General features: G+C 44.3%; 1 protein-coding gene across 2 annotated transcripts in view; it reads left to right on the top strand.

The window, feature by feature from the left end:
* Positions 1-24,350, top strand: part of Nup210l (nucleoporin 210 like) — a 90,810-nt gene that overhangs the window by 48,402 nt on the left and 18,058 nt on the right. For both annotated transcript variants that reach the window (XM_035451586.1, XM_027393322.2), the window contains exons 16-29: positions 1,124-1,297; positions 3,182-3,374; positions 4,831-4,919; positions 5,442-5,546; positions 5,969-6,070; positions 7,818-7,946; positions 9,351-9,478; positions 10,690-10,822; positions 15,798-15,860; positions 16,710-16,889; positions 17,430-17,510; positions 18,423-18,554; positions 20,066-20,224; positions 21,787-21,878. In XM_035451586.1, the coding sequence (XP_035307477.1) occupies positions 1,124-1,297; positions 3,182-3,374; positions 4,831-4,919; positions 5,442-5,546; positions 5,969-6,070; positions 7,818-7,946; positions 9,351-9,478; positions 10,690-10,822; positions 15,798-15,860; positions 16,710-16,889; positions 17,430-17,510; positions 18,423-18,554; positions 20,066-20,224; positions 21,787-21,878 (1,760 nt within the window). The remainder of the gene's footprint in view (positions 1-1,123; positions 1,298-3,181; positions 3,375-4,830; positions 4,920-5,441; positions 5,547-5,968; positions 6,071-7,817; positions 7,947-9,350; positions 9,479-10,689; positions 10,823-15,797; positions 15,861-16,709; positions 16,890-17,429; positions 17,511-18,422; positions 18,555-20,065; positions 20,225-21,786; positions 21,879-24,350) is intronic.

Genomic DNA, 24,350 nt, shown 5'->3' with positions numbered 1-24,350 from the left:
TATGGTCTTCAGATTACACATGACTGCCATATCTTTTTGGATTCTAAGTAGGTTCTAGACAGCTGAACTCCAGCCCCCCACATTTGCACAGCACTAATAGTTGATGGCCTGTTCAGACTTGGGGTGGAGTGGAGAGTGCTTTCAGTACTTTTTTTAAAAAAATACAAATTTACGGTTGGAGAGATGGCTCAGAGGTTAAGAGCAGTGACTAATCTTCCAGAGATCTGAGTTCAATTCCCAGCAACCACATGGTGGTTCACAACCATCTGCAATGAGATGTGGTGCCCTCTTCTGGCCTGCAGGCATACATGCAGGCAGAACACTGTATACATAATAAATAAATGTTTAAAAAAAATATAAATTTATTGCCGGGCGGTGGTGGCGCACGCCTTTAATCCCAGCACTCCGGAGGCAGAGGCAGGTGAAATCACTGTGAGTTCGAGACTAGCCTGGTCTACAAGAGCTAGTTCTAGGACAGCCTCCAAAGCCACAGGGAAACCCTGTCTCAGAAAACCAAAAAAAAAAAAAAAAAAAAACACAAAAAACAAATTTACACCTCATTTTAATTTATATTATAAACTAATGTTTTGTTTTTTGGTTTTGGTTTTGGTTTTCCAAAACAAGTTTTCTCTGTGTAATAGCTCTGACTGTCCTGGAACTCTCTTTGTAGACCAGGCTGGTCTGAAACTCACAGAGATCAGACTGCCTCTGCCTCCCGAATGCTGGGACTAAAGGCGTGGGTCACCACCATCCAGCCTTTGATTGCTTTCTACCATTTAAAAAGTTAGATTGTTGGGTGTTGGTGGCACACGCCTTTAATCCCAGCACTCGGGAGGCAGAGGCAGGTGGATCTCTGAGAGTTCCAGGCCAGCCTGGTCTCTAGAGCAAGTGCCAGGACAGCCTCCAAAGTTACACAGAGAAACCCTGTCTCCAAAAAAAAAAAAAAAAAAAAAAAAAGCTAGATTGTTTAATGTGTAGTGGGGAAGGCACATACCTTTAAGGGGTTTGTCTGAATCCAGAAGGGCTCCTCTACAACGGAATTAGAATGATTCTGACATATTTAGTTGGGCACAACAGATATCAAGGGTTTAAACATAAATAATCCTCTGACGTTTCCTTAAAGGTTCTCACTCTACAGATTGGGAATCACCCAGGTGTCCTGAACCCTAGTCCCTCTGTGGAGACAGTGCAGGTGCACTTTATCTGTGCTCACCCTGCCAGTATGTTGGTGACACCAGTGTACAGGGTACGAGCTGGCACCCAGCCATGTCCTCTGCCACAGTACAACAAGCAACTGGTAAGTGCAAAGCATCCTTCTAATGCATATGGCATTTTTGTCTCAAATGTCTTCGAGAAAAGGGTACTGAAATATAGCTTCTGTGTATCAAAGTGGGAGGCATTGTGTTTGTCTCTCCCTCTCAGGTGGCTGAGGAGAGAGTAACTAAGTTACAAATGTGGAGGTTTAGTAACATGACTGTTTCATGTACTAGGGAATTATGGGTAAAGACTAAGGAACCCTTGAATAGTGTCTAAATTGTTTTGCTAACATTTGACCTATCAAACCTTTTGTTAGCATTATAAATAAGTAAGAGAAATTACTACAAATGTACCATGAAGACCCATGGTAAACAAAGCCAGGCTCAGTGACACAGAGCTGAAATTTCTCTCTAGGGGATCCAGGCTGGTCTCAAACCAGGCAGTCCTCCTACCTCAGCCTCCTAAGTGCTGGGGTTACAGATCTGTGCTACCACAGCTTTCCCTGCCCACCTCTTCTTTTTCATAATGTGTAGGTGAGGGTGACCCTGTACCCTGTAAGTTTTAGTGCAGGCATCTTCTCCGTTTCAAGAGTCCTTCCTCCCAAATGACTGTAGTTTGTGTCAAGTTGATATTATACTAGCCAGTCGAGGGACTAAGTGTCCTTACATGCAATAAATCAGGGTTAGAAAGGTGGCTCAGCAATTAAGAGCACTTGCTGCTCTTCCAGAGGACCCGAGTTCAATTCCCAGCACCCATGTCAGGAGGCTCACTCCTGTAACTACAGCTCCAGGAATCCAACACACTCTTCTGGCCCCCCTGGGCACCTGCACATGCATGGTTCTCACACAGGTATACATGAATACACATATGTCAATATTCTCAAGCACGGTGTGTGTGTGTGAGAGAGAGAGAGAGAGAGACAGAGACAGAGACAGAGACAGAGACAGAGAGATGGATGAGTGACTAAGAGTTCTTGTTGCTCTTTCAGAGGACTTGAGTTCAGTTCCCAGCTCCCACATCAGGCAGCTCATAACCACCTGTAACTCCAGCTCCAGGTGATCCAAAGACTCCTTCTAATCTCAGTGGATACCTGCATACATGTGCATGAATACACACATGGACACACACATACACATTGCCAAAAATAAAAATTAGAGATTTTTTTTTTTGGTTTTTCGAGACAGGGTTTTTCTGTGTAGCTTTAGAGCCTATCCTGGAACTCAAACTCACAGAGATCCGCCTGTCTCTGCCTCCTGAGTGCTGGGATTAAAGGTCGGCGCCACCAACACCTGGCAAGATATTTTTTTCTTTAGTACTACTGTTTTGTTGGTTTACATAGAAAAATATTCTCTTTCTTAGGAAACGAATAATGAAATATTTGGGTTAGGGTAAAATGCCATGATATCATTCACAAAACAAAATTTGGCAAACAAAAAAACCTGCCCCTAACCCCTTGAAGGTGAGGAATAAAGGAAAGAGAAAGAGAAAGCACACTCACCACATGTTAACAACCGCTGGACCAGGTGAAGTTTGAAAAGCTGTCAGAGTAGAAGGATGAGAGGAGACATAATTCCCATCTTCAAGAATAGCTTGTCACCCCTAAGGCTACTGAATTTTTTTAATTTTTTTTTTTGCTACTGAATTTTTTTAAACTAAATTATTGCATGTGCTCACGTGTTCTGTGTGTGTGTGTGTGTGTGTGTGTGTGTGTGTGTGTGTGTGTGTGTGTGCACATGCTTGCCATGGTTTGTGTGTGGAAGTCAGAGAACAACTTTGAGAAGTTGATTCTCTTTTTCCGTCTTATGTGAGTTCCAGGGATAGAGTCCATTCCAGGATTTTATGAAAAGAGACTTTACCTACCTAGGTGAACTGATGACCCCAAATTTCTATTAAAATTGCTTTATGACCTTTTCTTTTCATACAGATCCCTGTGTCCAGCTTGAGGGACTCTGTCCTGGAGCTGGCAGTATTTGATCAACACGGGAGGAAGTTTGATAATTTTAGTTCATTAATGCTAGAATGGAAATCTTCGAATGAGACACTAGCCCATTTTGAAGAGTCTAAGTCAATGGAGATGGTAGCCAAAGATGATGGCAGTGGACAGACCCAGTTGCACGGTACTGTAAGAAGCTTGCAAATGTCACAGCATATTCGCGTTCTCATTGCTTCCTTATGAGCAATTGTTTCATTCTAAATTTTATCACGTTGCCTATAATCATTGATATTTGTGCATTTTTTGTTTTGGTTTGGTTTTGGTTTTCGAGACAGGGTTTCTCTGTGTAGCTCTGGCTATCCTGGAACTCACTCTATAGATCAGGTTGACCCCAACCTCAGAGATCTCTCTGCCTCCTAAGGGCTGGGATTAAAGGTGAGTGCCACCACTGCCCAGTTCTTTGTGTTTCTTTTTTTATAGAAAAACATAAAATTAGGATTGGCAGTGCCAGTCAGTGATAGACCATGTATATTATATAGCTTATATGAGACCTGGGATCTGTCCTCAGTGCTGAGACGTCCAAAGGAGGTTGCTAGAAAGGGAGAGAAAGAGAAGGGGGTATCTGGGAATATTACCCATTTGGTGGTATTTTCCTGACTAGGAAGCCCTGGATTCAGTCTTTAGCACTGAATAAACAGCATGGTGACTCTCATATCTGTAATCTCAGCACTTTGGAGGTAGAGGCAGGAGGCTTACTGGCCGCAGTAGTTGAAGGTGCTTACTCCCTCACCACACACACACACATTTTAAGCTAAAAAAAATAATAATAATGCACCATTTAATTTTTTGGGTGACTGGTTGTCATGTATAGAAAGAAAAGTGAAGCTAAGAAAACGTCCCAAAAGACTGACTTTCTAGCACTGCTATTCATAAATTGAAATTTTATATATAAAAATGTCCCCATACATTTGTGTTTTTTTTCTGCCCATTTTTAATTATAGGCCATTACAGGAAGAATTTTAGGTTTTGCCTGGCCCAATTTATCATTTAATAAAAGACCTAAGAGGCCAATTTTTTGTTTAATTAATCTTTATTTTATGTGCACTTTGACCATGGGTGCCAGATCCCCTGGAACTGGAATTACAGACAGTCATGAGCTGCCATGTGGGTGCAGGGAATTGAACCTGGGTCCGATGGGGGAGCAGTCAGTGCTCCTAACCACTGAGTCATCTCTCTAGCCCCCGACGTCAATTTTTTTTAAGATTTTTTTTTTTTTATTATTTATACAATGTTCTGCCTGCATGTATGCCTGCAGGCCAGAAAGCGCACCAGATCTTACTATAGATAGTTGTGATCCACCATGTGGTTTCTGGGAATTGAACTCAGGACCTCTGGAAGAGCAGTCAGTGCTCTCAAACTCTGAGCCATCTCTCCAGCCCTAAGAGGTCAATTTTTTTGCTAGGAATCATATAACAAGGTCAGCACAAACCCAATGTTCTAATTTTTTGTGTGCCTTCCCCTTTCAGCATTTTTCTCTCCACAATAAAATGCCATTTGGGAAGCATTGAGACAAACTTTTGCTTTCTGGAGACCTCTTTGTCAAGGGCATTACTGTCTCTTACATCATTTTTCTGTTTTAGGCCATCAGATCCTTAAAGTGCATCAAATGAAGGGGACTGTGCTCATTGCAGTCAACTTTGTGGGCTATTCAGGGAACAAAAGCCCAGTGGTGAGTGAAAATTATGATTAAAGGATCTAGTCTGGCATGGTAGCACCTGCCTGCACTCCTAGCCTGGGCTACTTAGTGAGATCCCATCCCCAAACTCAATGGTTTAAAAAGAGACAGACACCACAAAGTCGGGTGGGCAGTGAGAATGGGGATCTAGGAAGAGTTGGGGGAGGAGTGGATATGATCAAAATATGTTATATGAAATTCTCAAAGAACTAATAAAAATAAAGAAGGGTGGGTGGTGGTGACTCGCAAAGAGGCAGGAAGATCTCTGTGATTTGAGGCCAGCCTGGTCGACAGAGTGAGTTCCAGGACAGCCAGAGCTGTTACACAGAGAAACCCTCAAAAACAACCACAGCAACAGCAACTAATAATAATACTAACAATAACAATAGAAGGAAAGGGAGAAAGGGGGAAGAAATATAAATTAACTAAAATCTAAAGCTCCTCTCTAGAAGTCATTAACTGGAATTTTCCCCACCGATCAGTTTTTGCTGTCCTCTGTGTTCAATTCCTGGTTAGGAAATTTCCAACTCGCCAAGATCTGCAGTGGTGGAGTTGCTCCTGGTAGAGGATGTCACAGTACAACCTGAGAATGCCACCATCTACAACCATCCCGATGTGAAGGTGAGGTACACAGGCCAAAAAGAGGGGAGACTCCCATGGTGAGGCAGCAAGATACTTCATGTGCTGTTGAAAATCAGATATACATACTGGGCTGGAGAGATGGCTCAGTGGTTAAGGGCACTGGCTGCTCTTCCAGAGGTTCTGAGTTCAATTCCCAGCACCCACATGGCTGCTCACAACTGTCTATAACTTTAGTCCATGGAATCCAATGCTCTCTTCTGGTGTGCAGACAAAGCACATAAATAAACAAATCTTTTTTAAAAAGTCACACACACATGACATGGAGGAGCTGCTGTAGCCTTCGAGGCAGTCTGTGGCAATCACGTCTTCTCTCTGTACACTGCTCTTTTGTTGGCTAGAAGTCATCCCCTTTGGGCTATAAAACAGGAGGAATGGAAAATGTTTGTCTGAATTTTCTATAGGAAATATTTCACCTTGTGGAAGGATCTGGCTACTTTCTAGTCAACAGCAGTGAGCAAGATATGGTCACCATCACTTACATGGAAGCAGAAAGCTCCGTCCAGGTGGGTTGATGAGGGTTTCAGACTAAAAGGCTTTTTTGTTTTGTTTCACTTCTTAAATTGTGTTTTATTTTGTTTCTTATCACATTAGTGTGTGTGTGTGTGTGTGTGTGTGTGTGTGTGTGTGTGTGGTGAATGTTCTGGAGTGTCTTATGTAGAGGTTAGAGGACGGCGTGTAGAAGTCAGTCTCAGCCTTATGTATTTTTGGCCCTACTTAGTTATTGGCCATTCAGCTTTTTATTACACCAATCAGGTTCCTTGGGCAGGCAAGATGAAACAGCAACACATCTTTACATATCTTCACATCTTACACATCTTTACAAATGCAGCATAAACAAAAGCAACATATCTTTACATAGTTAAACTAATATTCCACAACAAGAGAGAGGGCTCAGTGGTTAAGAGCACTGGCTGCTCTTCCAGAGGACCTGGGTTCGAGTTCCAACACCCACATGTTGACTCACACTGTCTGTAACTCTAGTTCCAGGGATCCTCAGGCCTCTGAAATTTACATATCACATGAAGATTTTTTTGTTTTTTTTTTTTGTTGTTGTTGTTGTTTAGAGACAGGGTTTCTCTGTGGCTTTCCAGCTTGTCCTGGAACTAGCTCTTATAGACCAGACTACCCTCAAAAACTCACAGAGATCTGCCTGCCTCTGCATTCCTAGTGCAGGTATTAAAGGCATGGGCTACCACTCCCAGCTTGATGTGTTCTTGAGTTTGGTTTGCAAGGTTTTTGTTTTTTCAAGATGGCTTTTAAGACAGGGTTTCACTGGTTGCCCTGAGTGGCCTGGTATTCATATAGACCAGGCTGTTCCCAGAGTTCAAGACCTATCTTATCTTTGTGTCTATCTCACAAGTGCTAGAATTAGAGGCCTGTGGCACCATGCCTGCCTACAGTATTTGTTTTTATTTTTTATTATTCATTTGTTTATTTTTTGTTTTGGTTTGGTTTGGTTTGGTTTTTTTGAGACAGGGTTTCTCTGTGTAACCTTGGCTGTCCTGGAACTCACTCGGTAGACTAGGCTGGCCTCGAACTCACAGAGATTTACCTGCCCAACCTTATTTGTTTTTAATAAAATGTTTATTTTACTAGTTTTTAAGTTAAGTGTATACATGTATGTGGGTTTATGCACATGCTTGCCTGTGGCAACCAGGGCCAGAAACAGGCATTTGGTCCCCTGGAGCTGGAGTAATAGCCGCTGTGAACCATGCAGTCTGGGTGCTGGGAACTAAACCGGGGTCCTCTAGAAGAACGCTCTATGTGCGCTTAACACCTGAGCCACCTCTGCAGCCCCTTTGTGTCTTTAAAAGTAAAGATTGAGCTGCGCAGTGGTGGCACACGCCTTTAATCCCAGCACTCAGGAGGCAGAGGCAGGCCGATCTCTGTGAGTTTGAGGCCAGCCTGGTCTACAAAGCAAATTTCAGGACAGCCAGGGCTACACAGAGAAACCCTGTCTCAAAAAACAAAAAAGTGAAGACTGAGATACTGGGTGCAGACACAGGACGATCACAGCACATTGCCGCACCGTAGCTTTGATACAAAGACAGAAAGAAGCCAAGTGTCCATCCATTTCCACCACACCTGCAATAACAGCACACACATAGTGGATTTTCTCCATGAAATCTGTCCCCTGCTGATAACTGAGAAGCTAGAGATGTGTGTTAGAGTCTGCGTAGTTCCAGTACCTCAACCTCTGCTTAGATCTGAGGTTTTGCCTTGCACTAAACACCATCTTCTTCCTTCTAGGTAGTTCCACTACATCCTGGATTTCTAACCTTGGAAGTGTATGACCTGTGCTTGGCTTTCTTGGGTCCAGCAATGGCCCGGCTCAGGGTGTCAGACATACAGGAGGTGGAGCTGGACCTGATTGATAAGGTGAGAGTTGTTTTATGTCAGGAATGACGAAAACTTTATTCAATCCCCCAGCATATTTAACAGTCTCTTCTCAACTACAGTTCCTGTAAGACCTTAGACTAATGACAGCATCATTTAAAGAGCCTCGTTCCTGCTGGGCAGTGGTGACTCACACCTTTATTCCCAGTACAAAGCCAGGAAGATCTCTGTTCAAGGTCCGCCTGGTCTACAGAGCAAGTTCCTGGACAGCCAGGGTTACACAGAGAAACACTGTCTCAAAAAGCAAAACAAAACAAATAAAAAAGCAAAGAGCCCCATTCTCGATGGTCCCTTTGGCCATTATCTGCTCTCAGTTCTCAAGAGTCTGCTCTCAAGAGTCTATCTCTGCACAAACCAAGCAAAAAGCAACATTCCAATATTAAACATGATGAACATCAACATAAAGAAAATGGTTAATTTTTAGGAGGTTGTGTTGTTTTGTTTGTTGAGACAAAGTCTCACTCTGGTAAAGATATTAGGGTATTTATTAGGGAGATGCCTTACTTACAGAGCAACCTAGGGAACAGAGCCAGCAGGGAACAGAGTAAGTAGAGCAAGCCGATGATGAAAAGGAAGAAAGGCCCCCCATGTGTGTGCCTCTCACTCTTAAATCTTCCCCATGTCCACCCTCACCACACCCTCACAGGCATGGTGAGGCACACCTGTAGCCAGTCCTGAGCAGGTGTGGTTACCGTGTCCCCTACACAGGCTGGCCTCTGCCTTCTGAGTGCTGGGATTAAAGGCATAAATCACCACTGCCCAACTGACTTATATTAAAAAAAAAAAAAGAATTGTCCCCCCACCATCAAAAAAAAAAAAAAAAAAAAGAGTAATCCCAGCACTCAAGAAGCAGAATCAGGCAGATCTCTGTGACTTCAAAGCTAACCTGTTCTATGTAATGAGCTTCCGACCAGCCTGGGCCACATAGTGGGGAGGGGAGAAAAGGAGATGTAGATAGACGGCTAGATGGCTCAGTGGGTAAGGGTGCCTGCTTCCAAGCCTGAGGACCTGGCTCAATCCCAGGACTGGCATGGTGAAAAAGAGGATTAAGTCCTGCAAGTTGTCTTCTGACCTCCCTACCACATTATGGTATATACAAGTATACACACACACACACACACACACACACAAGTATACACACACACACACACACACACACACACACACACACACACACACACGCACGCACGCACGCACGCACGCGCGCGCGCGCGTAATTTAAAAGAAAGGAAGGAAGGTATGAAGGAGGCTACAAATCACACACAGCTTCAGGATCATTGATCAGAAACTTAACCTGGGTGCACAGAAATGTCTGCCCCTCAGAGGCTTAGCCCATCCGGCTCAGTGGAGTGCATATGTTACATGCTGCCTTTTCTCAACTACTAGGTTGAGATCGGCAAAACTGTGTTAGTAGCTGTGAGGGTTCTTGGCTCCTCCAAACACCCTTTCCGGAACAAATACTTCAGAAACATGGATGTTAGGCTGCAGCTGGCATCTGCCATTGTCACCCTGAGGTAAGTCCACTGAGTACCTCCCTTCTCCTGAGCCACTACACCAACAGTCCCCCTGCTGGTGGCCTGACCAGTTTCCCTTAGGTTAGTCCAGATTTCTTCCTGGCCTTTTTTTAGTTCCCTCAATCCATACTCTCTCCCCACAGTCTGTGTCTGTAGTCATCCAAGCTGGGTGCTGTGCTGCACTCCTGCAACCCAGCATCCAGGAGGCTGAGACACAAAGATCACAGGTTTGAGGCTAGCCTACACTACATCCGACTCCCTCAAAAAATAAAAATAGGGGCTGGAGAGATGGCTCAGAGGTTAAGAGGACCTGGCTTTGATTCCCAGCACCAACATGGTGGCTCACAACCATCTGTATGTCCAGTTCCAGGGGATCCAACACCTCCTACTGGCCTCCTTGGGCACGAGACACACAAGTGATACACAGATATGCACAAAAGCAAAAACCCATATACATAAAATGAAAGCATAAAATTAAATATTAAAATTTTAAGTCAAGAGCCCTAAATGTCTTGTTGAGTATTAAAATATGTCATTGGTTTTTTTTTTTTGTTTTTTTTTTTCCCTAAAAGTCTGTTTGGGAGTTTTTCTACCTGGAAGACCTTCAAAATTGTATTAGCCAACAAACATTTTTGGTACTCTGCTTTGAAAAAGAAAACACACAAGAATTCCCTGGCACAGTAGCTTACACCTGTCATCCCGACACTTCGGAAGTAGAGACAGGATTGTGAGTTCAGGGTCAGCCTACGTTATATGAAATTCTGTCTCAAAATACAAAGGAAAAAGAAACTAGGAAAGCTGATATTCACAATTCTGCACTCTGTTTTTATCACACTCCTGAACGTCTTAATAAAAGGTTTGGCTTCCCAGGAGCATCTGGTCATTTCAGGAACTTAGTCTTCACTCTGGAGATTAATTTTCTAGAAGGTCCCTCCAGCCAGAATTAGACTGTAGTAAACATCTTAGAAAGACAAATTACTGGCCCTTCTCAAAACCAGATCTTAGCAGGGCTTAGTGGTGCACGGCTTAACCCCAGCATTGGGAGGCAAAGGTAAGCAGATAACTGTGAGTTCAAGGCCATCCTGCTCCACATAGAGAGTTTCAGGACAGTCTGGGCTATAAAAAGAGACCCTGTCTTGAAAAATAAAACAAACCAAGCCAAACAAACAAGCAAACAACACTACCAGATCTTCCTCATTGGATGTTTGCAGATTAATGGAGGATCAAGATGAGTACTCTGAAAACTACATGCTCCGTGCTGTCACTATTGGGCAAACCACACTTGTAGCCATTGCCACAGACAGGATGGGAAGAAAATTCACATCCACACCTCGGCACATCGAAGTGAGTAAATGCTGTCATCCGAATGCCCTTCCTCACTTAGCATCATTTATCCCTTTCTGTTTACACATAATATATTTTGTTTTAGTCCCCAAAAGATTAAATAAATATATGGGATACAGTTTTGGGGGTTTTTTTTGGAGGGAGATTGTTTTGTTTTGTTTTTTTCCAGACAGGGTTTCTCTGTGTAGCTTTGGAGGCTGTCCTGGAACTCGCTCTTGTAGACCAGGTTGGTCTCGAACTCACAGAGATCCACCTGCCTCTGCCTCCCGAGTGCTGAGACTAAAGGCATGCACCACCAACGCAGAAAACAGTTTTTGTAGAAAACTTAGAAAACACAAAAAAATGTTAAAGATTTAAAAATGTCACCGGTACCAAAGCTACACAGAGAAACCCTGTCTCGAAAAACAAAAACAAAACAAACAAACAAAAAAATTGTCACAAGCTGGTGACACAAGCCTTTAATCCTAGTAGGAGTAAAAGGGTCCCAGAGCAGGCAAATGAGGCAGAGACACCGTCACTCCACTGTTTGGAGACCCACAGAAAGTCCAAACTAAACAACCATAACATATATGCAGAGGGTGGAGCACAGACCCATGCAGGCTCCGTGATTGCCACCTATTCCGTCTCTGTGAGCCCTATGAGCCATGCCCAGTTTATTCTATGGACCGTGTTCTCCGGGTGTCATTCGTTCCTCTGGCTCCTACAATTCTTCTTCCCCCTCTTCTGTGGGGTTCCCCAAGCACCATGAGTAGGGGACCTGATGGGGATCTCCAGTTTGGGCACTCTCTCTCTGCCTAGTGTTTGGCTGTGGGTCTCTGTATCTGCTCCTATCAGCTACCAGAGGGAGCCTCTCTGATGACAACTATAGCCAATGCTTTTAACCACTGAGCTATCTCTCCAGTTTCAACCTCTCCATCTATCTCCTGGCATCAAATTCATTAGTGACTCTCCTGCCATGGTCTTCTGAGTACACAAGTGTAGGTGGATAACAACATTCCCAGTTCTTCACAGATGGATATTTTGTTTGTTTGTTATGATAGGGTCTCACCCTGTAGCCCAGACTGACCTGGAACTCACTATATAGATTAGGTTGGCCTTGAACCCAGAGAGATCTACCTACTTCAGCCTTCCAAGTCCTGAGATTAAAGACATGCATCACCATGCCTGGCCTCTTTGAATATTTTAACATAAATAAGTTATCTTCTTGTTTTTGAGATAGTGTCTCATGTATTCCAGGCTGGCTTTGAACTCGTTATCTTGAGTGCTGAGACTACAGGCATCTATTATCCAAATTCCATTTCATATGTTACAAGGGACTAAACGTAGGGCTTCCAGTGTGCTAGCCAAGCATTCTGGCAACTGAGCTACAGCCCTGGCCCTATCCAGGCTTTTCATCTTAGTCATATATATATAAAGTTATTTCTCAGGACTGAGAAGAAGTCTGAGTTAATAAAATGATTGCAACACAAGCATGGGGTCCCAAGTGTAATTCCCTGTACCCATATAACAATCCAGGTGTAACCTGCCCCTTAGTCCCTCCCAGTGCCACCCACGAATAACAGGCACCCTTAGTCCCAGTTGTTAGAACCTCGACATTATGATGACCCCACCCCCTGACAATGGTGGGACATGCATATCAGCAGCATTCAGGCAGATACTTAGGCAGCTCAAAGGGCCCTGTATAGCTGGCTACGTCATGTGTTACGGGCTGTGTAAGGACTCAGTACGCATGTGCAAGCTTCCCCCTTTTAAGCGTGCACCTCCACATGTTCTCTCTCTCTTCGCCCCCTCTCCTCTCTCTTTTCTCTCTCTCCTCTCTCCCTTTGCTCTCCCCTCTCTCCCTTCACCCCCTCTCTCTCTTCTCTCTCCCTTTGCTCTCCCCTCTCTCTCCCTTCACCCCCTCTCTCTTTTCTCTCTCTCCCTATCCTCTCCCTCTTCTCTCCTCTCTTTGCCTCCTCTCCACCCCTCCTCTCGCTCTCCCTTCTTCACCCTTCTTCTCTGCTTCTTTCTCTCTGCTCCCAGTTGACCAACATCCCCTTCCCTTGTTTCCCTCCTCCAATAAACTCTACGTGGTTAATGAATCCCTTGGTTCGAGTTCCACCACGCCTGTAATTTAAACAAAAGAACAGCACCAGTGCCAGCCGGGGAGAACCTGCACCCTTAGTCCCAGTGCCAGGGAAGCAGAGACAGGCCAATCCTTGGAGTCTGCTTACCAGCAAATCTACCTCAATCATTGAGCTTTAGGGTCCGTGAGAGACTCTGTCTCAAAATACAAGGTGAAGAATGATTCAACAGGATACCCAAAGTTGACCTCTGACCTCCACAAACATGCACATATACAAACATGTATCTGTAATTTCAACATTCCAGTGAATGTTTGTACAAAGCAATTTTTTGTTTTTCATTTTTTGTTGTTGCTGGGTTTTTTGGGAACAGGGTTTCTCTGTGTACCCCTGGGTCCTGGAACCTCTCTGTAGACCAGGCTGACCTCAAACTCACAGAGATCTGCCTGCCTCTGCCTCATGAGTGCAGGGACTAAAGGCATGTGCCGCCACTGCCTTGCACAAAGTAATTTCTCACACCATAAAAGATTTTTATGGGGGAGCTGGAGAGATGGCTCAGCGGTTAAGAGCTCTGCCTGCTCTTCCAGAGTTCCTGAGTTCAATTCCCAGCAACCACATGGTAGCTCACATGTGTTGACCTATAATGAGATCTGGTGCCCTCTTCTGGCCTGCAGGAATACATGCAACCTGAACCTGTATTCACAATTTTAAAAAAAAATTATGGGGCTACAGAGATGGTTCAGTGATTAAACAGCACTTGTTGCTCTCGCAGAGGATCTGCATACACTTCCCAGCACCCACATGGCAGCTTTACAACCATTTATAACTCCAGTTTCAGGGCATCTATTGCCCTCCTTTGACCTCTGTAAGTGCTCACATGATGCTCCAACATACATGCAAGCAAAATACCTACCATATAACATAGAATTTTTTATTTTATTTTATTTTGGTTTTTCGAGACAGGGTGTTTCTCTGTGTAGCTTTGGAGCCTATCCTGGCACGTGCTCTGGAGACCAGGCTGGCCTCGAACTCACAAAGATCCACCTATCTCTGCCTCCCAAGTTCTGGGATTAAAGTTCTGGGATTAAAGGCATGTGCCACCAACGCCCAGTGAATTTTTTAATTTTTAAAAAGATAATGGGGGGGGCTGGAGAGATGGCTTAGAGATGAAGAGCCCTGCCTGCTCTTCCAGAGAACCTGAGTTCAATTCCTAGCAACCACATGGTGGTTCACAGCCATCTATATTGGGATCTGATGCCCTCTTCTACCATAAAAGCGGACATACAGATAGAGTGATCATATGCATTAAATAAATAAATTTAAAAAAATAAATAAAAAGATAATTGTGGCTGGGCAGTGGTGGCATATGCCTTTAGTCCCAGCACTTGGGAGGCAGAGACAGGTGGATCTCTGTGAGTTCAAGACCAGCCTGGTCTACAAGAGCTAGTTTCAGGACAGCCTCCAAGGCCACAGAAAAACCCTGTCTCAAACCATCCCCCCAAAGGAAGATAATTGTGAAATAAAGGCAGGAGAACTGTTGCAAGTTCAAAGTCAACCCAGTCTGCATATTCTGGCAAACCAGAACTACATTGTGACATCCTCTGAGATAAAAAGATGAATCGGGCAGTGGTGGCAGGCCCTTTTAATCGCAGCACTGGGGAAGGAGAGACAGACAGATCTCTGTGAGGTGGAATTAAGCTTGGTCTATCCAGGGAGTTCCAGGACAGTCAAGTCAAGGCTACTTGCAAAGAAATCCTACAGAAGAAGGAGGAGGAGGAAGAGAAGGAGGAGGAGGAGGAGGAGGAGGAAGAGGAAGAGGAGGAGGAGGAGGAGGAGGAGGAGGAGGAGGAGGAGGAGGAGGAGGAGAAGAAGAAGAAGAAGAAGAAGAAGAAGAAGAAGAAGAAGAAGAAGAAGAAGAAGAAAGGCATTAGTGTTGTACACCTTTAATCCCAGCACTTGGGAGGCAGAGGCAGACAGATCTCTGTGAGGCCAGCTTGGTCTACAAAGCAAGTGCCAGGACAGGCTCCAAAGCTCCAAAAAAGGGGGGGGGGCTCGGAGTTTAAGTGCACTTTCAGGTCCTGAGTTCAATTCCCAGTAACTGCCTTCTTCTGGTCTGCAAGCAGTGTTCTTGCAGGCAGAACACTGTATACATAATAAATAAATCTTTTTTACTTTTAAAGACAAGAATAGATAATCAAAAGTTAGTGGCTAAAGTTGTAGCTCAGTGGTAAAGTACTTGCCTAGAATTTGTAAGACCCTAAGTCCTATACCCAACATAAAAAGAAGATGGTTTTCAGACATATCTTTACATTTTTAATGATTTATTTGTTTTTATTTCATGAATATTGGTTGTGTTTTGCCTATAGGTATGTCTTTGTAAGAATGTCAGTCCCCTGCAGCTACAGACAGTTGTGAGCTGCCATGTGGGTGCTGGGAATTGAACCCAGGTCCTCTAGAAGAGCAGCCAGTGCTCCTAACTGCTGAGCTATCACTCCAGCCCCCATATCTTTACATTTTTGAAGCTGGGATATATATCCAAGAATGAGCTATATTGTTTTCTCTGGCTTATGTTCAAAAAAGAAATTATAAGTATGATCTCAATTTTTTACATTTATTTTATTTATTTATTTTGTGTGTGGGAGGGGCACTAATGCCAGTATGTGGAAGTCAAAAGAATCAAACTCAGTTGTCAGGCTTAGTGGCAAGTGCCTTTACCTTACAGATATAATCTTAATGAGTAGGCAGAGTAAGTTGCTTAAACGCTATTGAATTGTCTACTAATACAGATCAAAGCAAAGTGCATATGCCTGTGTCACTAGTTTGTGCATAGTGAGTGAGCAGTTTTCCTAGGACATGGTTATAAACAGCAGGCACTGACTATGGCTAGTGTTGTCCTTTTGTTTCCCCTCCAGGTATTTCCTCCATTCAGACTTGTTCCTGAGAAAATGACACTGATTACAACTAACTTGATGCAGGTGACCATTCTTACAGTTTGTTTGTGCTTTTAGTTTTGGGTTTTGAGACAGGGCCTTGCTAGGTAGCCCAGGCCTCAGTCTTTCAGGTCCTAGGATTACAGGTGTGTGCTTTAATGTATGTCAGTCTACACAATGATAAAGATGATTTTTTTAATGTTGAGATCTGTTTGTTTGTTTCTGTTTTTGCTTTTTGAGACAGTGTTTCTTTGTATAGCTCTGACTGTCCTAGAACTAGCTGTGTAGACCAGGCTGGCCTCAAACTCACAGAGATCCGACTGCCTCTGCCTCCGGAGTGCTGAGATTAAAGGCATGCGCTACCAACACCCGGCTATTTTATGAGTGTTTTGCCTATGTCTATGTGTGTGCACCACATGCAATACTCAAGGATGCCAGAAGGCGGCATTAGGTCCCTTGGAGCTAGAGTTACAGATGGTTGTGAGCTGCCGGCCCTGTGGGTGCTGGAAACTGAATCTGGTCCTCTGGAAAGGCAGCCAGTGCCCTTAACAACTTAGCTATCTCTTCAGACCCCAATATGGGTAATTTTGAAGCATAAAGCTTGATTTGGCATTTCTATTTTCCATGCACACATACATAACACCTGTCGGCTCCTGTACACCCAGAACAGCTGGTGCTAATGAAAAAGAACGTTAAGTTGTCTGACGTGGCATCAACACTCTTGGAGTCCTGTTGATTATTTGCAGCACACATTTCTTTTACACACATTTGAGTTGATGTGGCATGTGCTGTCCAGGAAATGGAGGAAGAAGTTAAGTTGCTTGAAAAAAAAAAAAAAAAAGTTGAGGAAAGAGATGTGACTTCTAGGCATTCACGGGTGTGTTTAAATTCCAGATAATGTCTGAAGGTGGCCCTCAGCCCCAGTCTATCATTCACTTCTCTATCAGCAATCAGACTGTAGCTGCTGTTAACAGGAGGGGGCAAGTTACAGGGAAAGCGGTTGGCACAGCTGTCGTCCACGGCACCATCCAGACAGTGAATGAAGACACTGGCAAAGTCATCGTGTTTTCCCAGGTATTTCTTGCTGTGCTCTGCTCTGTTCTCAAATCTTGATGTGACGGGTACAGGTGACAATGAGGATGCCAAAAGACCCGAATGTCCCTCCAGCTCCCCTCATCTTGTATAGAAAACACATGGGCACCGGGCGTTGATGGCACACGCCTTTAATCCCAGCACTCAGGAGGCAGAGGCAGGTGGATCTCTGTGCGTTCCAGCCCAGCCTGGTCTACAGAGCGAGTTCCAGGACAGCCTCCAAAGCCACAGAGAAACCTTGTCTCAAACTCCCCCGTCCCCGCCCCCTCCCCCCCCTTCCAAAAAAAAAAAAAAAAAAAACCACATGGGCTTCAGTGGAGAACCCACAGAGTTTTTGGTACTGTTGTAAGATGTGGTCCCTATCCTTTCAGGACGTTTTTAAAGGACAGAGCCAAACATGTGTGGTAGGGCTTTTTGTTATTGTTGAACTTCAGAAACAGTATAGCCAGCTAGCGGTAAACATCTGTGGTGTCAGCCGACAGAAACTCCCTTACCTAAGCTTGCTCTCTACCTGTTGAGCAGGATGAAGTCCAGATTGAAGTTGTGCAGCTACGGGCTGTTAGGATCCTGGCAGCTGCAACCAGGCTCATCACAGCCACTGAGGTCAGTTGTACAAAGCAAGTTCGAATGCGGGTTCTCCTTCCTTTCTCTTTCCCTCCCCTGAGTTTTTTTTTTTTTTTTTTTTTTTTTTTTGGTTTTTCGAGACAGGGTTTCTCTGTGTAGCTTTGGAGCCTGTCCTGGCACTCGCTCTGGAGACCAGGCGTTTTTTGTTTTTTCTAAGATTTATTTATTATCCCCAGGCATGGTAGCTCATGCCTTTAATCCCAGCACTCAGGAGGCAGAGGCAGATGGATCTCTGTGATTTCAAGGACAGCCAGGGTTGTTACACAGAAAAACCAAGTGTCAGAAAAAAAAAAAAGGTGGGGACGGAGAGATGGCTCAGAAGTTAAGAGCACTGGCTGCTTTTCCAGAGGTCCTGAGTTCAATTCCCAACAACCATATGGTGACTCACACGTCCTCTTCTGGCCTGCAGGCACACATGCAGGTGGAACACTGTATACACAACAAATAAATAAACCTTAAATAAAAAAGAGATTTATTTATTTTTATTTTATGTATATGTTTTCCTACTTGTGTGTCTACATAGCACATGCATGCCTGATGCTCATGGAGGCCAAAAGAAGGCACTGGATCCCCTGGAACTGGAGTTATAGACAGTTGTAAACCACCATGTAGATTCTGGGTCCTTTTAAAGAGAACCCAGTGCTCTTAATGGCTGAGCATCTTTTTATCTCCTATGTGTGTGGTTTTCTTAATACAGAGTCTTTCTATGTAACCCTGGCTGGCCTGAAACCCAAGAAAATCCTTGTGCCTTAACCTCCAACATTCTGGTATTCCAGGTATGAGCCACCATGCCCAACTCTGAGGATGGCATGAGAGCCCTGTTCTGGGCTCACTCTTCTGATAATGCTAGGTAAGCAGGGTATATAACACAGTGCCACACTTCCTTTTCAGATGCCAGTTTATGTCATGGGGGTGACTAGTACCCAGACTCCTTTCTCCTTCAGCAATGCCAACCCCTCGCTCACTTTCCACTGGTCCATGAGCAAGAGGGATGTACTGGATCTGGTACCCAGGCATTCAGAGGTATGAATTTGTCTGTTAATTATATTACCTTAGAAGTTTTAAGATTTATTTTTATTTATTTTTTGTTTTGTTATTTTTTTACATGACAGGGTTTCTCTGTGTAACAACCCTAGCTATCCTAGAACTAGCTCTATAGACCAGTCCAGGCTTGAACTCACGAAATCCTGCCTCTGCCTCCCAAGTGCTGATATTAAAGGCATGGGCCACCAATGCCTGGCATGAAAATGTAGTTTTGAGGCAGGGTTTCCTCTGTGTAGCTCTGGCTGTCCTGGAACTTGCTTTGTAGATCAGGCTGCCCTTGAACTCAAAAGAGATCACCTGCCTCTGCCTCCTAAAGAGTTCTGGGATCAAAGGTGTGAGTTATCACCTCTCGGCAATAAAATTAAATCTGAAAAGAACAACAACAAAAAAAATCTGTCTCTAAACCAGGCATAATGATGCTCACCTTTGACCTCAGAACTCTTTGGAGGGCAGAGGCATGCAGGTCTCTGAGTTCTAATCTAACCTGGTTACCTAGCCAATCTCTAGCCTACCAGGGCTATACAGTGATACCTTGTCTCAAAATTAATTAATAAAAAGAAAAATATTTTTTACATCTTTGAAAATGGTTTTCATGCCCATCCCATCAGACCTTACACTGAAGCCTGGAAAAGACAGAAAAGACATGCAGCTGGGAGTGGTGGCTTACAATTTTGATCCCAGCACTCAGGAACTACAGAGTTCCTTCCACGATGGCCAGGGCTACTCAGAGAAACCCTGTCTCGAAGAAAACAACAACAACACCCATAAGTGCCACACTGACCTCCCATTTCACCCTCTACTATTTGCACTCAGCTCAGAAGACACCTCTGCCATGAAATCATTCAAAAAACAAGAGAAAGGGAGATGAGAAGAAAAAAAGAGAAAATGGAAAGGGAGGAGAAGGGAAGGAAAGAAAGAGAGGAAAGCATTCAGAGAGGAGAGGAGAGGACAAGCTGACCTGTACTTACACAGCCCAGGCTGGCCTGGACCCCATGTCCCTTTGCCTCAGCCTCTCAGGCACGATGAATGACAGGCATGTTTCACCATACAATTCACCATGTATCTGAAGATGACCTTGGGTGTGCGCGCTCTCTCTCTCTCTCTCTCTCTCTCTCTCTCTCTCTCTCTCTCTCTCTCTCTCTCTCTCTCTCTCCCTCTGACACAGGGTCAGGTCTCTATTATATAGCCCTAGCTGTCCTGGAACTCACTCTGTAGACCAAGCTGGCCTCTAACTCAAAGATCCACCTGCCTCTGCCTCCCGAGTGCTGGGATCAAAGGTGCCCACAACCTTAGGGCTCTACGTTGAACTCTTGATCCTCCTACCTTGCCCCCTCAAGCACCAAGATTCCAAGATTACAGACATGTCGAGCACTCACTCCCCTGTATGTGGTGCTTGGGATGGAACTCAGGCTCTCTACGTAAGAAGCAAGCACAGAGCCTCCAGCCCAGCCCCCATGACTGCTTTTTCAACCCTTCCCTTCACCGTCTAGGTGTTTCTGCAACTTCCAGCTGAGAACAACTTTGCCATGGTTGTTCACACGAAAGTAGCGGGCAGAACTACGATCAAAGTCACTGTCCGTAGCGAGAACAGCTCATTTGGGCATTTTGAGGGAAGTGTAATGGAACTGTCTGACGAGATTCAGATTCTGGTAAGTGGCTTCCTAAATCCCATTTCTGTAAATCCAGAAGCTATGCTGTGGGCACAGCTCCCATCTGCAGCTGTCACTAAGCTCTTACCACTGCAGTCTAGAGGAGAAATTGAGTGGGGGCTGCAGAGACGCCCAGAAGGTAAAGTACTTGCTGCAGAAGCCTGGGGACCTGAACATGATTCCTGGAACCTACCTGAAAAAGGCAGATATAGTGCTACACATCTGGAATCCTAGGGCCCCCACAGAGATGAGAGGATAAGACTCTGGGCTGGCACTTACAGTGGCATGGCAGGAACAAGAGAAATACTGCCTCAACAAAGTTGGAGTAGAAAACCAACTCTAAAAAGGTGTCCTGTCACTTAAACTGAAAAAAAAAGTGTTCTGTGACCTCTACACAAATACAGTGGCACATACATGCATGTGCTCATGTGTGAAACACACACACACACACACACACACACACACACACACACACACACACAGAGTAAGTGTTTAAAAAAAAAAAAAAACACCTAAAAACTAAAAGTAAAGACAAAAAGTTTAGCCTGTCCATGGTGGCGCACACCTTTATTCTCAGCACTTGGGAGGCAGAGGCAGGTGGATCTCTGTGAGTTCCAGACCAGCCTGGTCTACAAGAGCTAGTTCCAGGACAGCCTCCAAAACTACACAGAGAAACCCTGTCTCAAAAAAAAAAAAAAAAAAAAAAATTCTCTCTTTTGTCCTTGGCCCCTTGAGTCAGTATAGAGACATGGAGAGGACACCTAAATAGGGGGAAGAAGAGCTGGATGGTGCCTTTGCTGACTCAGCAGAAGAGTCTGCTCTAGACCTCAGTTCAGTGAGCAGACTAAAACTGGGTCACTGGGTCTCAAAGTGACTTAATCTACCACAGAGGCTGTAGCCAGTGGAATTTGCCACATGGCTAGTACTCCAGGAATACAGCTGTGAATGAATGAATATATATATATATATATATATATATATGTTTTGTTTTTCGAGACAGAGTTTCTCTGTGGCTTTGGAGGCTGTCCTGGAACTAGCCAGGCTGGCAGTAGCTCTGGAGACCAGGCTGGCCTCGAACTCACAGAGATCAGCCTGCCTCTGCCTCCCGAGTGCTGGGATTAAAGGCGTGTGCCACCGACCAGTGAAAATATATTTTTAAATAGCATATTATTTTAATAATACATAATGTATATTAATGTCAATTTTAATAATATATATTTTTGGAGGCAAGGTCTCTCTATGTAGTCCTGGCTCTTCTGGAACTCTCAATATAGACTAGGCTGGCCTCAAAGTCAGACTCTGCCATGTTCTTACCCCATGAGTGCTGGAATTAAAGTTGTGTGACACTAGCCCAGCTTTAGATTGCAAACTCTAAACTGCCACTTACGGAGCAAGTACCTGGTTTGTTTTAGGGAGGAGTACGATGCAATGTTTAGACTAATCAGAAATCAGGCAGACTGTTGACTTGTAGTTACTGCATGTTCAACATTCAGTCCCCATTGGATTGTCCTAAAATGACTTGTCTTTTTCTGAAATGAGGGAAAATTATTTTCTCCCAATAGGTGTTTGAGAAACTCCAACTTTTCTACGAAGGCTGCCAACCTGAGCAGATTCTGATGCCTATGAATTCTCAGCTCAAGCTCCACACCAACCGGTAAGGGAGAGGCAGGAAAACAGGTTCTGACTTGAGGGAACCTCAGTAAGATGTCACACACAGGGGATGGGACAGGATACGGGAGAGACAGCTCAGCAGGTAGAGTCTCCTGGACACTGTCCTGCAAGCCACTGGAACACAAACTACAAAACTCATCTGGCCTCCTCTGTCAGTCTGCTGTCTTTCTCTCTCTCTCTCTCTCTCTCTCTCTCTCTCTCTCTCTCTCTCTCTCTCTCTCTCTCTCTCTCTCCCTACACACACACTCTTATAAATGAACTTGAAGGGCTGGCTGGCAGATGGCAAGACATTCAATTTATAAAAGTGCTGAGGTTGCCGGGCGTTGGTGGTGCACACCTTTAATCCCAGCACTCGGGAGGCAGAGGCAGGCGGATCTCTGTGAGTTCGAGACCAGCCTGGTCTACAAGAGCTAGTTCCAGGACAGCCTCCAAAGCCACAGGGAAACCCTGTCTCCAAAAAAAAAAAAAAAAGTGCTGAGGGCACAGGCCTGATGAGGCAACTTCAACCCCACAATCAAGTGAAAAAGCAAGGGTAGCCCGAAGGAGGAAGTGCAGCAGCAAAAACAAGAGACCCCCATCTCAACAAGGTGGCACACATGCACACTTGCACACACATTAATGAGAATTTTAAAAACATTCAAAATGTTTTCAATTGCATGTAGAAAGAGCTACCATTTACTCATTTACAGATTTTTCTAATCTGACGATTTTTTCAGAGATGAAATAATTCATACAACATAAAAATAACCAAAAGGGCTGGGGTATGAAGGTGCATGTATTTAATCCCACTACTTGGGAGGCAGAGGCAGCTGAATATCTGTGAGTTCAAGGCCAGCCTGGTCTGCAAAGTTCCAGGACAGCCTCCAAAGTTACACAGAGAAACACTGTCTTAAAAAACCAAAATAAATAAATAACCAAAAGGCTTACTTATTATTTATTGCATGTATATATGTGAGTTTTCGAGAGTGTGAGTGTATGAGTCTGTGAGTGAGTGTATGAGTGTTTGTGTGAGTGTATGACAGTGTGTGGCTGTGTGACTGTGTGTGTGTGTTTGTGTGAGTGTATGACAGTGTGTGTGTGTGTGTGTGTGTGTGTGTGTGTGTGTGTGTGTGTGTGTGTGTGTGTGAGTCCATGTCCAGGCATATTCCACAGTCAGCATGTGGAGGACAGAATTCAACCTTTAGCAGTCAATTCTCTCCTTCCCTGATGGTTTCCTAGGATCAAATACAAGTTGGACTTTAGTGTCAAACACGTTTACCCACTTTGGTTATTTCACTATCTCAAAAATAACCTTTTTCTTTTTGAGCTAACAGCTCATAGAGTCCAAGCTAACCTCAACTCCTTATGTAACTGAGGTGACCATGGACTCCTGATGTCCCTGCTTCTACCTCCTCAGTGCTGGGAATACAGGTGGGTGCTGCCATGCATGACTTCCCATGTGTTTTGTGGGGGTTTCAACATCTTTTTGGTTTTTTGAGACAGGATTTCTCTGTATTGCTTTGGAGACTGTCCTGACACTCGCTCTGTAGACCAGGCTGGCCTTGAACTCACAGAGATCCACCTGCCTGTGCCTCCTGAGTGCTGGGATTAAAGGTATGCACCACCACCACCTGGCTTTTATTTTTTTTAATTATTCGTTTATCTTTTATTTTTATTTTTAAAGGTTTATTTATTATGTATACAGTGTTCTGCCTGCATGCCAGAAGAGGGCACCAGATATCATTATTATAGATGGTTGTGAGCCATCATGTGGGTGCTTGGGAGTTGAACCCTGGTCCTCTGGAAGAGCAGCCAGTGCTGTTAACCTCTGAACCATCTCTCCAGTCCTATCTTTTATATTTATATGTACATGTGTATGGTTGTATAAGCTTATGTGCCCTTCATGCATGCAGGATTTTGTGAGATAGGAGAGGACATCCAATCCCCTGAAACTGGAGTTACAGACAGTTGTGAGCTGTCATGGGGGTGCTGAGAATTGAATCTGGGTCTTCTGGAAGAGCAGCCAGTGATATTAATCCCTGAGCCATCTCTCCAGTCCCCCTTGTTGATTTGAGACAGTCTCAGTGTGTAATCCTGGCTGTCTTGGAACTCACTAAGTAGACCAGGCTGACCTTGAACTCATGGAGATCAACCTGTCTCTGTCTTCTAGTGCTGGGATTAAAGATGTGTACCACTCCCAGCTCCTCAACTTTTATAAGGTCTATAATGTAAAAATTTTAAGAGTACAAACAGGAAGAAAAGGAGAAAGGGAAGGAGGGAAGAGAAGGTGGAGAAGTCAGGGAGGAAGGGGAAAAAGTTGAAAAGCCTATGCCATCTGGCTGACTTATCTGCAGAACATACAATGTGGAAAATACAAACAGTCCCAGAGCACAGGCCCAACAGTGGTCCTCAAAACTGTCTGTTTTTTTAAGTTTTTAGTTTTCTAAGACAGGATTTCCCTGTATAGACCAAGCTA

Source organism: Cricetulus griseus, assembly GCF_003668045.3.
Source record: "Cricetulus griseus strain 17A/GY chromosome 1 unlocalized genomic scaffold, alternate assembly CriGri-PICRH-1.0 chr1_0, whole genome shotgun sequence".
NCBI lineage: Eukaryota > Metazoa > Chordata > Mammalia > Rodentia > Cricetidae > Cricetulus > Cricetulus griseus.
Note: the sequence above shows the minus strand (reverse complement) of the source record. Positions and strands in the feature narration are given on the sequence as shown.